The sequence below is a fragment of the Cetorhinus maximus genome, chromosome 1 (assembly GCF_964194155.1).
Source record: "Cetorhinus maximus chromosome 1, sCetMax3.hap1.1, whole genome shotgun sequence".
Lineage (NCBI taxonomy): Eukaryota > Metazoa > Chordata > Chondrichthyes > Lamniformes > Cetorhinidae > Cetorhinus > Cetorhinus maximus.
In genome coordinates this window covers 229,093,281-229,108,037 of record NC_135879.1, presented here as the reverse complement: position 1 = coordinate 229,108,037, position 14,757 = coordinate 229,093,281, and the positions used below count along the sequence as shown (strand labels likewise).

The following is a 14,757-nucleotide window of genomic DNA, read 5'->3' as shown; positions in this document are numbered from 1 at the left end:
GCTTGGCAGGGTGTAACAGGTAGGATACCACAGGGATCAGTGCTTGGGCCTCAGCTATTTATAATGTATATCATTGATGTGGATGAGGGAAGAGATTGTAATGTGTCCAGGTTTACTGACGATGTAAAGCCAAATGGGAAATTAAGCTGTCGGAAGGTTGTAAAGGAATATAGACAGGTTAAGAGAATGGGCATGAATGTGGCAGATGTAATTTAATATGGAGAAGTGTGAAGTTATCCACTTTGATGGGAAAATGGAACTGAAGGATATTTTATTGTGAGAGACTGAGAAACTTTGGTATTTAAGGGACCTGGGTAATCTTGTACATAAACCACTGAGGGCTAATATGAAGTTACATCTAGTAATTAGAAAAGCAGATATTATGTTAGCTTTATTACAAGGGGATTGTAGTTTAAGAGTAAAGAGGTTTTACTAAAATTATATAGGGCCTTGGTGAGAGTACTGAAGTACTGTGTACAGTTTTGGTCTCCTAACCTAAGGAAGGACATAACTTTATTAAAGGGGTGAAATGAAGGTTAAGTAGATTGATTCGCTGCTTCATTTTTTTTTTGAAGACCAAGATAAGATTTGCCACTTTCCAGTTCTCTGTTACGATTTTCCTTTCTACTGCATTCTGGAAAAGTACAATCAAACCCTCTGCTATCTTATAGATTCCCATGTCCCTGGAATTTTCTTTCTATCAGGTATTTATCCAATTTCCTTTGGAAGGCTACTATTGAATCGATATCTAGCACCCTACCAGGCAGTGTATTCCAAATCATGACGTGTAACAAAGTTTTTCCTCATGTACCTTTTTTTTGTAAATCACCTTAAATATTTTCCTTCCTGTTGTCATCCCTTCTTTGATTTTCATTTGTCTGTTCTTACACTGATACTATAGTATATTTTGGACACTTTCTCCTAAATAGTCACCAACTGTTACAAATATGAAGCTAGTAAGATTGTTATGTATTGGGACTGTCTCTTTAATTTAGGGTAAAATGGAGGAATAAAGTGGATCATGTGACCTTTCCAGAATTCTGTCTGACTCAAACTTGGGTGGCTTGGATGTTAAAGGTTAAAGGGAGCCCTAGGTTGTCTTACTGGGATGAAGATGTGAGATATTGACACCTGTAAACAATGATCAGAGCAGCTCTGCTGATGACAGATGGACTGTCAGCCTCCAAGTCCCACAGAAAGGTGTTAGAAATGTTGGATTTTGTAAATGGTTATACTTTAAACTGTCTATTGAATTCCAAGATTTGTGTTCTGAAGGATAGCTTATTAGCATTTCTACCTGGATATAGGGCCCATGTGATTCATGCTGCCATGGAGGTGGGCTTTGAGAGGGGAAGGGTCCATAGCTAACCATTGTAGCATCAGGTTATAGGGTTTATCTTAAGATATTCCTGAACCTTACAAACGGGTCCATTTGTAAACATCTGACAGAGCAGAAAGAGAGCGAGAGAGAGAGTGAGATAGATAGATAGAGAGAGACACAGAGGGGCCACCAGTCACTGAATGCAGATGGGAGCTAACCCTCAGATTGAAGAGATGCAGTTTGTGTGGATTTAAATGATGCTGGAAGATTCGCCTAGCTTTGGATAGGGGGATGATCTCCAAATTTTTAGTCATTTTGAAAGTTAAATGGGGAAACATTTCTGCAACTTAGAGTATCAGTTGCCTATTGAAATAGTGCTTAGTAAAGGTTGCTTTTAGTTTGTTGGTTACAGTAAAAGTCTTAAAATGTGAAATATTGTCCTTTTCATCAGTCACTGGAAATCCAAATATCTTTTTTAAAGTTATCAGTCTCTATGGGAATCATAACACAACTAAGAGATCAAATGCACTATTACTAAGAACCAACTCCAGTCATGTTTCCTTCCTTATTGGATTTTCAAAGTTGTGACTGAAAAAACAGGTCTAAACAGGCTGAAAGATAAAATCTCCCTTTTCTCAATACAAACATTTTCCCATTCAGGCTCAGAAGACACATTTATACATAACTCAGCTATATCCTATATCTCTCTGTCATGAAGCTACTCACTTTTAATTTTACCACAGCAACTTTCTCATTGCATCACAAAGCAGAATGCCTGCAGCCAATATGTAACGTTCAGCACACCAAAAATAGGGAGTAATTGGTAGGAAGCCAGGCCTAAGTTGATCAGCTTGTCAGGAAAAGTCTTTATATATGTGTTTTTATATTATTCCTCTCCTGCAGAATAAACATGTTTCTATTGTTCACTGTTCCCTCTATATATTAAACTATTGGCCAAAACATAACTTCGTGTTAACATGGCCTTCCATTTTTAACTTGGAAACTCACATATGGATATAAGGGAAGTACGCCTCTGCAAGGGTTAAGAATCAGGATTTTGGAAATCTGCGATCAATGCAAAGTTAATTGGAAGAATGCAACTTAATTGAAATTCCACCCATCTGCCAACTCATTGAAATATGTATCACATACTTAATCTCGGCGGCCAGATAGTGGCAGAGATTGTTCCACACAGCCGCCAAATTTTGATGGTCTAAAATGTATGACAGGAAGATCTTTAAATTTGTTTCCCTGACTTAAATCGGCTATGGTTGCCAAATATTCAGAAGGTTATAGCCATTTCTGTCTCTCCTCCAGCTGTGCCTGTGCCTGTGATTGTTAACCAGTTTTCGAGGGATACTTATAGCTAGCAGTATGAAGTGCTCCTGAAATAATGCAGCATGGTTAGTCTTTTAGGTCAACGACCCTTCATCAGTATTGGGCTGAATTTTTGTTCTGGGGTCACGATATCAGGATAATTTCTGAGTCTCAACCCTGCACAGCATCTACGTCACACATATGCCCTGATTTTTGATTGAAAGGGCCAATTAGTGGCCATAGAGCCCCAGAAGCTTGAGAGTCAATAGTAGGGCCTGCAGCACTGAAGGACCTCCATCTTGTCGATGCACATAAGGGAAGGAGAGAGACCGCACCTCAGAATGACCACAGCTTTCCAAACCATCCTTGTGATGACCTGTCACCATTTGTTGGTCCGGAGGGTGGGGAGATGTGCCCAAATTGTGAAATGGAGCGCTGACCCCCACACCCGCTTCCTACATCTGCTGCTGTGCAGCCAGCTCCTTTCTCTGGCTGGGTTTCGGCCAAAGCAGGGTGGAGCAGTGACTTAATAGGCTCCTAACTTTCAGGTGAGTAGCCATCTCATCTCCAACCCAGCTTCCTGGAAAACCAGCATGCCAGCCAGAGGCAGAAAATTCCAGAGCCCACCCACCTCAGGGGCCAACTCAGCAGCCGATTAAAAATTCAGGCCATTAATTCTATTTCTTTCTCCGCAGTTGCTGCCTGTAGTTTCTGTTTATATTAAAGAGTTCGAATTAAGCTCAAGAGGAAGTTGAAGGGCTGGTAAATGCAACAGTAGCTCTAACTGTTTCTTCCTTCAATAGGCAGGATGTATGGTGGCGTTTACAACTGCCCACGTGGGATTTCTAGATCTCCGTTTTAATCATTGTAGGGAGGCCAGGGTCTCTCTACCTGGAGAAGGTGCAGAATGGGGAGGAAGATGAACTCCCACCTACAAACAGGTTGCTTTCTCCATCTGTATACAGTGGATATGGTCCCCACATCTCTAGAGTGATGGCCAAAGCCATGTGCCAAGGAATGCAGGATACTGAAGAGGGAGGTGCATTACTAAATGCAAAGCCAGCACTTATTGCCCAACCAAATTACCCTTGAGAAGGTGGTGGTGAGCCACCTACTTGAACGGCTGCGGTCTGTGACAGACAGACTTTTGAATTATAGGGGACTCAAGAGTAATGAGCAACAGGCAAGAAAGTGGAGTTGACGCCAAGATCTGATCTGCCATAATCTTATTGAATGGTGGAGCAGGCTTAAGGGACCATATGGCCTACTCCTGCTCCTATTTCTTACATTCTTATCTTTAAATGCCTCTGTAACATAGGGGCACCACACAGTGCTTTTAAGGGAGGGAGTGCCAGGATTTTGGCCCAGCAACAGTGAAGGAACAGTGATATAGTTTCAAGTCAGGATGGTGCATGACTTGGAGGGGAACTTGCAGGAGGCGGTGTTCCCATGTGCCTACTTTCCCTTGTCTTCTAGGTGGTGGAGGTTGCAGGTTTGGGAGGTGCTGTCGAAAAAGCTTTGGCAAATTGCTGCAGTGGAGTAGTTGCAAAAAGACCCGATCAGGCTCCTTTCCTTCAGGCTTGGCATAGTGTTGTAACACACACTGCCTAAAGGCACTCAGAGGCCCAGTAAGATGAAGAAGTAGGGGTTATAGAGAAAACACCACCTCTTGAAAAAAAAAATCTGTTGATATGTTGGACTGTGAGGCCCATATAAGTCAGCACCATCATCATCTAATGGTTCCAGTTTAATAAAGATTATGAAATATGTGTCATGAATTTTTACATTGATGCAAAATCAGCATTATAACTTGGGGATGAAGATGCTGAACTAACAGTTCGATATTTGGAAAGCAGTGTGCAATCACCTTAAGAAATTTGCTTCTAAATGCTGCAGCTTTGCACCACCTGCAATGTTATTATAACAGGTCTGGACTGAGCTTTCAAAAACTCCATTCTCAAACAGATTAGCGTTAGCAAAGAACTGATTGTCACATCAGCTGTTCAAATTGAAATAACAGTAAACACAGGTGAGCTGGTATGATGAGAGTAGGGAGAAAAAAGGTAGAAAAGACTCATAAAAGGTTCTTTATCTGAATGTACGCAGCATTCATAACAAGATGGATGAGCTGATTGCACAAATAGAAATACATTAGTCTGATATGACAGCCAGGGTCATGGTTGCAAAGTGACCACAGCTGGGACCTGAATAATCAAGGGTTTTTGACATTTCTGAAGGAAAGGAAGGAAGAAAAAGGAGGAGGGGTGGCTCTGTTGATAAAGGATGAGATTAATATAGTGGTGAGAAATGATCTTGGTTTGGAGGATCAAAATATAAAGCAAAGTTTTATGGTACCCCGCCTATAGGTTGCAGGTGGCGGGGGCTGTAAAATTCCGTGGGTGTCCTTTCCACCTGTCTCTGAACTACCCGCACTTTTACATGCAGTGAGTGAGGCCTAGGCTTGACCTCGTCCCAATTAAGGCCCTTAAGTGAGTAATTATTGGCCACTGAAGGGCTGCTTGCCACCCAGCTTCAATTGTTGAGGTCGGTGGAAGGAGGTCAGGGGCGGGGATGCTTGACAGGCCACCACGCGCGGGCTTCAGGCGGAAAAGGGGAAGTGCCTTCCTCAAGAGCCGCGTTTCCACATCTGGAACCCCCCTCCAAGATCTGCACCCTGTGGCTGCTCCTCACACTCCTGGGCTCTCCATCAATGCCCCTGCGCCTCACCTCCTCTCCCTGCCTTGAGACCTGCCCTTCCCCCACCCCACACGTACCTGGACCTGGACTCTGGGACATTACATCTGGGGACAACTTGAAGTCCCAGTCCTGGCCATTACCGCCATTGGCTTTCTGGGATTATAGAACTGCCAACCAGCCAGGTGGGCTGTCAGCTTTCTGAGGCGGGACTTTCACCCAAGTGAAGGGGCAGAAGTCCCTTCTCCAGCCAATAAACACTCCATGGAGTGTTAAATGAGAGTCATCATTTGGGCAAGCTGAGTGAGTGGGCAAATGCATGGCAGAGATTTGGATAAGCTGAGTGAGTGGGCAAATGCATGGCAGATGCAGTATAATGCAGATAAGTGTGAGGTTATCCACTTTGGTGGCAAAAACAGGAAGACAGATTATTATCTGAATGGCTATACAGTGAGAGAGGGGAATGTGCAACGAGACCTGGGTGTCCCTGTACACCAGTCGCTGAAGGTAAGCATGCAGGTGCAACAGGTGGTAAAGAAGGCAAATAGAAGGCCTCCATAGCGAGAGGATTCGAGTACAGGAGCAGGGTTGTCTTGCTACAATTATACAGGGCCTTGATGAGACCACAGCTGGAATATTGTGTGCAGTTTTGGTCTTCTTATCTGAAGAAGGGTGTACTTGCTATAGAGGGAGGTTTACCAGACTGATTCCTGGGATGGCGGGACTGACATATGAGGAGAGATTGAGTCGGTTAGGATTATATTCACTGGAGTTCAGAAGAATGAGGGGGGATCTCATAGAAACCTATAAAATTCTAACAGGACTAGACAGGGTAGATGCAGGAAGGATGTTCCTGATGGTGGGGGAGTCCAGAACCAGGGGTCACAGTCTGAGGATACGGGACAGACCATTTAGGACTGAGATGAGGAGAAATTTCTTCACTCAGAGAGTGGTGAGCCTGTGGAACTCGATACCACAGGAAGTAGTTGAGGCCAAAACATTGCATGTTTTCAAGAAGGAGTTAAATATAGGTCTTGGGGCGAAAGAGGTCAAAGGATATGGGGAGAAAGCGGGAGCAGGCTTTTGAGTTGTATGATCAGCCATGATCATAATGAATGGTGGAGCAGGCTCGAAGGGCCAAATGGCCTCCTCCTGCTCCTAGTTTCTATGTTTCTATGTTTCAATCAGGTGGTGGGGTGGGAAACCTGCCATCCAAAACATCCTGCCCGTAGAATCAGTTTGGGTGGAAATAAGAAATAGTAAAGGAAAGAAGTTGCTGGTGGGAGTGATTTATAAGCCCCTGGCAGTAGCTATACTGTAGGACAGAGTATAAATCAAGAAATAATGGAGGTTTTTAAGGAAGGTACTGCAATAATCATGGGAGGTTTTAATCTTCACATAGAGTGAATGAATCAAATTGGCAAAAGCAGCCTGGAGGATGAGTTCATAGAGTGCATTCGGGACAGTTTCATAGGGCAGAATGTTCCGGTTGGCGTGCGGGGGTGGCCCTGACACACCGACGCATAAAATGACGCGCGATGTTGCCAGGTGTGTGTCCCGACGTCATCGCAATATTTCGCTCGGCGGCCACGTGCTGAAGTCAGCTGCGTGCCCGCCGAAATGTCAACGGCCTATTAAGGCAATTAAGAAATTAATTAAAGTAGTTAAGAATGCTGTCTGTCCAACTTAAGGTTGGCGGCAGCCGAAAAGCCCAAGCGACCTTTGAGTTTTTCAGGAAACCTCATCCATGGGCGGGATGAGGTTTCCTGAAGCTTTTATAAAATCAATAAATTAATTTTCCCACCTTTACAAACATGTCCCGACTCATGTGATACTGTCAATGAGGGGACATGTTTGAATACATTTTTACATCATTTATTGAACTGTTTTATTATCTAATCCATCTCCTTGAGGCAGCTTCGTGCCTCAGGGAGATTGCTGCGCTCTTTCGTGCGCATGTGCGAAAGATTGCAGGCCCCGGCTCTCCCTCCTCCCCCCGCCCACACAAGTAGCACTGAGCACCACCCGCCTGCCCGCCTGCATAAAATGGCGGCACACAGCTGATCACGAAAAGGGAAGGAGGAAAGTAAAACAATCATTCAGGGAAAAAGTACTAGCAAAACAAATGGACCTACAGGCTGACAGGTCCTCGGGACCTGATAGCCTGCTCCTAGCATCTTAAAAGAAGTGACTGCAGAGATAATGGATAGTTGGTTGTAATCTTCCATTATTCCCTAGATTCTGGATAGGCCTCAGCAGATTAGAAAACTGCAAATGTAACACCACTCTTCAAGAAAGGAGGGAGTCAGAAAGCAGGAATTTTAGGCCAATTAGTCTAATGTTTGACAGTGGAAAAATTCTAGAATCCATTATTAAGGGGGTATTAGCAGGACTTTTAGAAAACCAAAATCCAATCAGGCAGAGTCAACATGCCATTTTGAAAAGGAATATGTATTTGACAAATTTATCAGATTTCTTTGAGTGTCTAACCAGCAGGGTGGATAAAGGAGAACCAGTAGATGCAGTGAATTTGGATTTCCAAAAGGCATTCAATAAGGTGCCATATAAAAGTCTACTGCAGAAGATAAGAGCTCTTGGTGTTGGGGGATGATATATTAGCATGGATAGAGAGTTGACTAACAGGAAACAGAGAATCAGATTAAACAGGTCATTTTTAGGTTGGCAAACTGTAACGAGTGGAGTGCCACAGGGATCAGTTTAGTGGCCTCAACACTTCACTATTTATATTAATGACTTGGATGTAGGAACTGACTATATTTTAGCCAGTTTGCTGATGATACAAAAGTCAGTAGGAAAGCAAGTCATGGGAAGGATGCAAAAGACTATATTTTAAGTTGGGGGGGGGATATTTCTCACCACCCCCCTACACTGACTTACAAAGGTTGATTTCAAGCCAACCGATTTAAAGAAAGGCCACCCCTCAGCAAGAACAAGCTGGGGGCAGCCAAAGAAAGTAGAGGAAGTCCAGCCCTCGAGAGCTGCCAGCTAATCGGATTGGCCAGCAGCTCTAGCAGTCCCAGCCATGCCAGAACTCAGTCACGTTATTGGGGCCAAGCAGAAGAGTTCAGGCTACAATCGGATCAGCCACGATCTTATCAAATGGAAGAGCAGCTCGATGGGTCAAATAGTATAAATCAACCCTTATTTCCTACAGGCCAGAGTTTTGCATTCGTCGGGTGGGCTTGGCGGGAGCGGGCGGGGATGGTGGGAACGCAACCACACCGCCATTTTACACAGGTGGGCCAATTAAGGCCCGCCCAGCTTAAGACGCGACAGCGGCAACAGCGAGAAGGGGTGAGCAGGAGCAGGAGCTCAATGTCCACCGGGTCCAATGGCAACCCGGCAGCTGATTCAAAAGTGGCGAAGGCCGCCATTGACTCGGAGGACCCTCGGCCTGGAGCACTTCAGTGCTGAACGCGGCAGGTGGGAGGGCAGGTCGGCAGGGCAGTTGGCCCCGCGTTTTTCCAACGAGTGTGTCTCGCTGGCCTCCTGGAGGAGGTGGCAGCAGGCAGAGATATACTTGTCCCCAGGGACAGGAGCAGGAGGCCCCCTCCACCTCACCAAAAATGCCTGGGAGGAGGTGGCATCCAGGGTGAGCTCCCATGATGTGGTGAAGCTCACATGGGTGCAGTGCCAGAAGCACTTCAATGATCTTCTATGATCAGGAAGGGTGTGTAGCGTGTTGGCATGAGTCACTTAGCACAGCAGTTAGGAGCTCTTAGAGTGTGAGTGGAAAATGTCAACGAGGCAGCATCTGGGCAAGGAGGTGAGTCCTGGCTGCTTGGAATGAGTGTCTTGCGGCTCCAGTGTCACGAATCAGCTGAGCCCTGTGAGGTATTCCTCAGGTGGGGTTGGCCAGGCTGCAATGACAATGCAGGTACAGGGTGGACCAATCAATGCTCCTCTGTCCTTTCAGGAGAAGACATCCCATAACAATGCAGAGAGGCTGGGGACTGGTGGAGGACCACCCCATCTTCTAATCTTGAGTAGAGATGAGCAGGAGACCCTGGAGCTGGAGAGGCGCCATGCGCCTAGGTCAACCGGCCATGGTGAGTTTGGGGTGCCACGGTGAGGTAAGAGTGCAGTGCACTGAGGTCAGAATGTCTGTAATAGCAACCATTCCACAGTTGTCTCTATATTGATGTGAGCCTCGAACATGGAAAGACGAGGTCACCCTGATCCGGGTGCCAGGCATGCACAGTAACAGTGTAACGACTTCAACTAATCACAAGTCCTTGTTCTTCCTTTCAGGTTCATCATAAGTCCATCGAGGTGAGGAGCCTGAAGGCCCGCTGCTCACCCCAGAGGACAGCAACCATCACAACGCACCTGCATCATACCGTCTCAGCCAGACAGGCACCAGCGCAGAAACCAGCACCTCAGCAGGCATTAGATCGGCAGATAGTATCTCGGTTCACATTGGTGAGGGCACTTCACAGTCACTTGAGGTGCAAGTGGAGGCATAGAGTGCCCAGGGTGCCGGCAGTCGGAGGACTGCTGGGGATAAGGAACATGCTCAGTCGGTGGCTGATGATGTGCCTCTGGAGTCGTGCCTGAGGCAGCAGATGCTGGACGTCCAGCAGGGTGTGCGGGAGGATCTGGCGGAGATACAAGAGGGAATGCGTGCCATAGTCTCCGTGATGGAGGGGTCCATGCGGAGCATCAGCAATGCAATGACCCTCATGGACGAGCGCAATGCCTCCTCCATGGAGGGAGTGGCGACTCTCATGGAGAGGCTTCTCCAGGAGAAAAATCAGGGCTTCCTGGGGATGCGCTCGGATCTGCAAGCCCTCACATCGGCATTGATCTCAGCTGTTCAGTGTCAGTGTGGGAGATGGATTGGGCACCCAGTATCCCAGCTAGGTGCCCGTCCATCAATGGTGAGCAGGGAGGTGGAAAGCGACCTGACGTTAGCGCATAAGCTGCTTGTTGCTCCTGTGGGCTCCTCTCAGGGCACTCTGGATGACGGCAGCAGCTCCTCCGCCCCTCTGCCAGTGACCGCAGCATTCGATGATGCTGTGGCAATTGGGGAGATACCTGCCAAGGTCATCAAGGCCAACAGGACAGCAGAGTGAGCAGGCTGTCTCCAATGCCAGTGCCAGCGAGGGGGGAGCACCTAGACGTTTCACCCGCAAGTGAAAACTTAAAGCACCTTAAGCACAACACAGGTTTATCACTGGTGATATTTTTCCCCCCTACTTTTACGGTAATTATTATTAGGTGTGATGGAGAACACCTTTCCATTTAATTTATATTATGTATGCCAGGCACCACACTATTAAATGTGTTTGTGTTCAACAAGCCTCTGGGCGTTTCATTAGTTCTGCAGGTGCAGGGTAACCCATGATGTTATGAGTGACTTATTTGTCATTGAGCTTTATTGAAATGGCACATAGTGCATGTTGTTCACCAAGCAAATGTTCCTGTCAGGTATCGAGTATTAAGCCTGCAGCCCTGGCATGTGGTGGTGGTTCTTCTTTGGTAGTCTAGCTGAAGGAGCGTTGGGTCAAAGCCTCCCAGGTGTCCCTGCCTTCCTGGAGGTTGCCCAGGTCAGCGTTTATCCCCTCAGCGTTCTCCTGACCATGCTCGTCCTTGGACACACTAATGGACTCACCGTCTGCTGCCAGAGCAGCTGTGTCAACATCTTCTTCCTCCACTGCGCCCCTCTTTCGAGTGCCAGAATGTGGAGAGTGCAGCATGCAACCACTATCAGTGACACACAATATGGGGGGTATTGCAGTGTTCCCCTCAACGGTCCAGGCATCGGAAGCGCATCTTAGAAGACCTATGGCTCTCTCTACCACTGCCCTTGTGGAGGCGTGGCTCCTCTTGTACCGCTGCTCGGCTTCTGTTCTTGGATGGTGGAGAGGCGTCATGAGCCACCTTTTGAGGGGATAGCCCTTGTCACCCAGCAACCATCCATCCAGCCGGGCTGGAGCACTGAAGAGCCTCGGCACCTGGGAGTGTTTGAGGATGTAATCATCATGGGAGTTGCCTGGGTACCTTGCACAGACTTGCAGAATCTGCATCCTGTGATCACACTATCTGCACGTTCATGGAGTGGAATCTTTTCCTGTTGACGAAGGCACCCGGCTAACCCGCTGGCCCCTTGGTGGCCATATATGTTCAGTCTATAGCACCCTGGGATGCGGGAGAACCTAGCAATCGAGGCAAAGCCTCTGGCTTGCTCTGCCTGGCTGGCCTTGTCTGTGAGGTAGTGAATGAAAGTCAATGCACGCCTGAACAGAGCGTCTGTCACCATCTTGACACAACAGTGGACAGCTGATTGAGAGACTCCACAAAGATCGCCGGAGGCATAGAAGTTGAGGGCCACTGTGACCTTCAGCACCACTGGCATGAGGTATCCACCCACACAGTCGGAGCTGATCTCAGGGCTGATCATCTGACAGATGGAGGTCACTGTCTCCCTTGAGAGGCGGAGCCTCCTTCAGCACTGTACATCAGACATATTGAGGTAGCTGCCTCGCCACCTGTAAACCCTGGCAGCAGGATAGTGGGGTCTTCTGCGGCCCCTTCCACCTTGCACTTCCTGTTGGCCCTGAGCCCCTTGCACCTGCACCTGTCCTCCCACAGGTCGCTCCCCTGGAGGCTGCAAAGGGACACCTGGCCTCCTCCCCGTTATGGCCTCTCCTCGTCCTCACAGGAGGTGCCTCCAGTGGAAACCACAATCCCCATTCCCAGGGTAAGGGAAGGCTGTCTGAAACCTGTAAGACCCAAAGTGTTATGACTCCTCCAGAGTCCTGAGCTGAAGCCTGTTATTCCTGTCAAAGCTGCTCTGAAGCGAAATGAAGTTGTCCCGTTTACACGAGCAAGCAGCAGTAAGTAATAAACTAAAGTACAAAAAACTCGCAGTAGCGAGCCCACTCGCCCCTCTTATCCCGCCCGTGGATGAAGTTTTTGAAAATGTGGCCTGCCCGACTGCCCGTTGCGCCCGTGCGACACCCTGAAAGTCGCACGGACTGCGTAAAATCACATTCAATTGGTGCCTCAAGGGCCTTAACTGGCCCGTTAATTAGTGGCAAGCGCGCCTCCATCTCATCTCGTGCCCGCCTCGCGAAATATTGCAACGGTGCACGATGACGTCAGGACGCACGCCCGATGTCATCGCGTGTCATTTTACGTCTCAGCGCACCGGGCGCATGCCCGCACGCCAGATGTAAAATTCTGCCCATGATCTTATGAGCAAAGTTGTCACGCCTGTGTGTAAAGATGCTTGTCTATAGCTTTACTTTGCCTGACCAGGGAGTGGTGCAGAGTTGCCTGTATAACTCTACTTTCGGCCACTTTAGGCCAGCCTTCTGTGCAACTGGGCAATTAGAGATCAACATTACATTAGTTCGCATCAATCTATTAAAAGGTGATCACATTCCTAACAAGGGTTTTCTTTCCGATTCTTTGTTTATTCCATGTAATAAAAGGAACTCACTGAATTGAACAAACTCACCCTTGCGCTTTGTCCTGCAATAAGCTGATCATCCTCAGTCTGGACACTTGTCCGGCTACGCACATCATAGTCTTCTTGTTCAAAATCTGAATCATCCTCCAGTTCTTCCGGAGTCTGAATAGGGGAAGCGAAATAGAAAGAAAGGGGGTTATTGCTCACTAAGATCTTTGCACAGTCTGCTTCTGGTAAGTGTGCAGATGCCATCAGATTCCATATTTCACATTAAACAATTGAATAGGGCAGCAGCTATTACATTGTAGAGGGTTGTCATTTTTCTTAAGTAGAACTGAGACCAGGGCTAATCCCAGGGTTGTCAGACAAAGCTTTGTCCTGGAACATTTCTGTGTGAGCTCTAATTAATAACAAGCACAATTTCAATAAAAATCCCATGTAGAACTGCACTGTAAATCCATCTGCTCCAGGGGCTATGAATGCCTGACACACTGCTTTCTAATTCTGCTTCATCTAATGACTCTTCCTGCTGGCGGTCATTTAATTGCAAAATCTGGATGTCTCTGAGAAAAGTGGTCTCATTTATTTTACTTGAATCTTTTACGGCAATTGTAGCAGAAATGCTGGGAAAATGTTGAAATGAGGTTGAGATTCAGAGTTTTATTCTCCCCATCTGCTCCTCCTTGTTATCGATATGTTCTCTACTAAGAGAGTACAGTAGCATCGTGATTATTTGACTGGACTGGTAATCCAGAAGACAGGACTAAACAATTCAGGGGGAAAAAAAAGCAAAATACTGCGGATGCTGGAAATCTGAAACATAAACAAAAAATACTCAGCAGGTCTGGCAGCATCTGTGGAGAGGAAGACAGAGTTAACCTTTCGAGTCCGTATGACTCTTCATCAGAACGAAAGAGGAATAGAAATGTGGTGAAATATATACTGTTTAAGGGGGGGGGTGGGACAGGTGGAGCTGGATAGAGGGCCAGTGATAGGTGGAGGCAAAGGAGAGATTGCCAAAGGTGTCATAAACAAAAGGTCAAAGGGGTGTTGACGGTGGTGATATTAGCTAAAGGATGTGATAATGGTGACACTAAGGTTAGAAAGCAGAATGAGCAAGTGACAGATGGCCCTAGTGGGGGTGGGGTGGGGGGAGGGGATCGAAATCGTCTAAATGGTGGAGATAAAACAATGGATGGAAATACATTTTTAAAATAATAATAGAAATAGGTGGGAAAAGAAAAATATATCCAGCTCCACCTGTCCCACCTCCCCCCCTCTTTTTGTTTAACAATTCAGGAATATGAGTTAAAATTTCAGCATAGCAGTTTGATGATTTGAAATCAGTTTTTACAAAGATCTGAGAATTCAAGCCGGTAGCAGAAAAGATGGACACGGGACTGTCAGTTTGTTGTCAAAATCCAACCGGTTCACTAATGTCCTTCAGCAAAGAAAGCAGGTCGTCCTTACCCACTCTGATTGATATGCAAATCCAATTACTGACCAAGATGGTTGTCTCTTAACTGCCCATTTAAGTGGAATAGCAAGCCAGTCAGTTGTTTTTTTTTTATTCTTTCATGGGGCATGGGCGTCATCAACAAGGCCAGCATTTGTTGCCCATCCCTAATTGCCCTTGAACTGAGCACCTTGCTAAGCCATTTCAGAGGGCAGCTAAGGGTCAAGCACATTGCTGTGGTTTTGGAGTCACACGTAGGCCAGACCAGGTAAGGATCTCCTTTCCTAAAATACATTAGTGAACCAGATGGGTTTTTATGACAATCGATTCATGGTCACCATTACTGAAAATAGCTTTCAATTCGCACATTTATTAATTTAATTTAAATTCCACCAGCTGCCATGCTAGGATTTCAACCCCGGGCATCCGGATTACTGTTCCAGTGACATTATCACCACACCACCATCTGCCCCAAAGTGATTTAAGAAGAAACCTCATCACCGCCTTCTAAGAGCAAATAAGGATGGGCAA

General features: G+C 46.6%; 1 protein-coding gene across 1 annotated transcript in view; it reads right to left on the bottom strand.

The window, feature by feature from the left end:
* ctnna2 (catenin (cadherin-associated protein), alpha 2) overlaps positions 1 to 14,757 on the bottom strand; it is a 1,502,658-nt gene that overhangs the window by 205,982 nt on the left and 1,281,919 nt on the right. Inside the window, exon 14 of the mRNA XM_078554361.1 lies at positions 12,819 to 12,932. Within this exon, the coding sequence (XP_078410487.1) occupies positions 12,819 to 12,932 (114 nt within the window). The remainder of the gene's footprint in view (positions 1 to 12,818; positions 12,933 to 14,757) is intronic.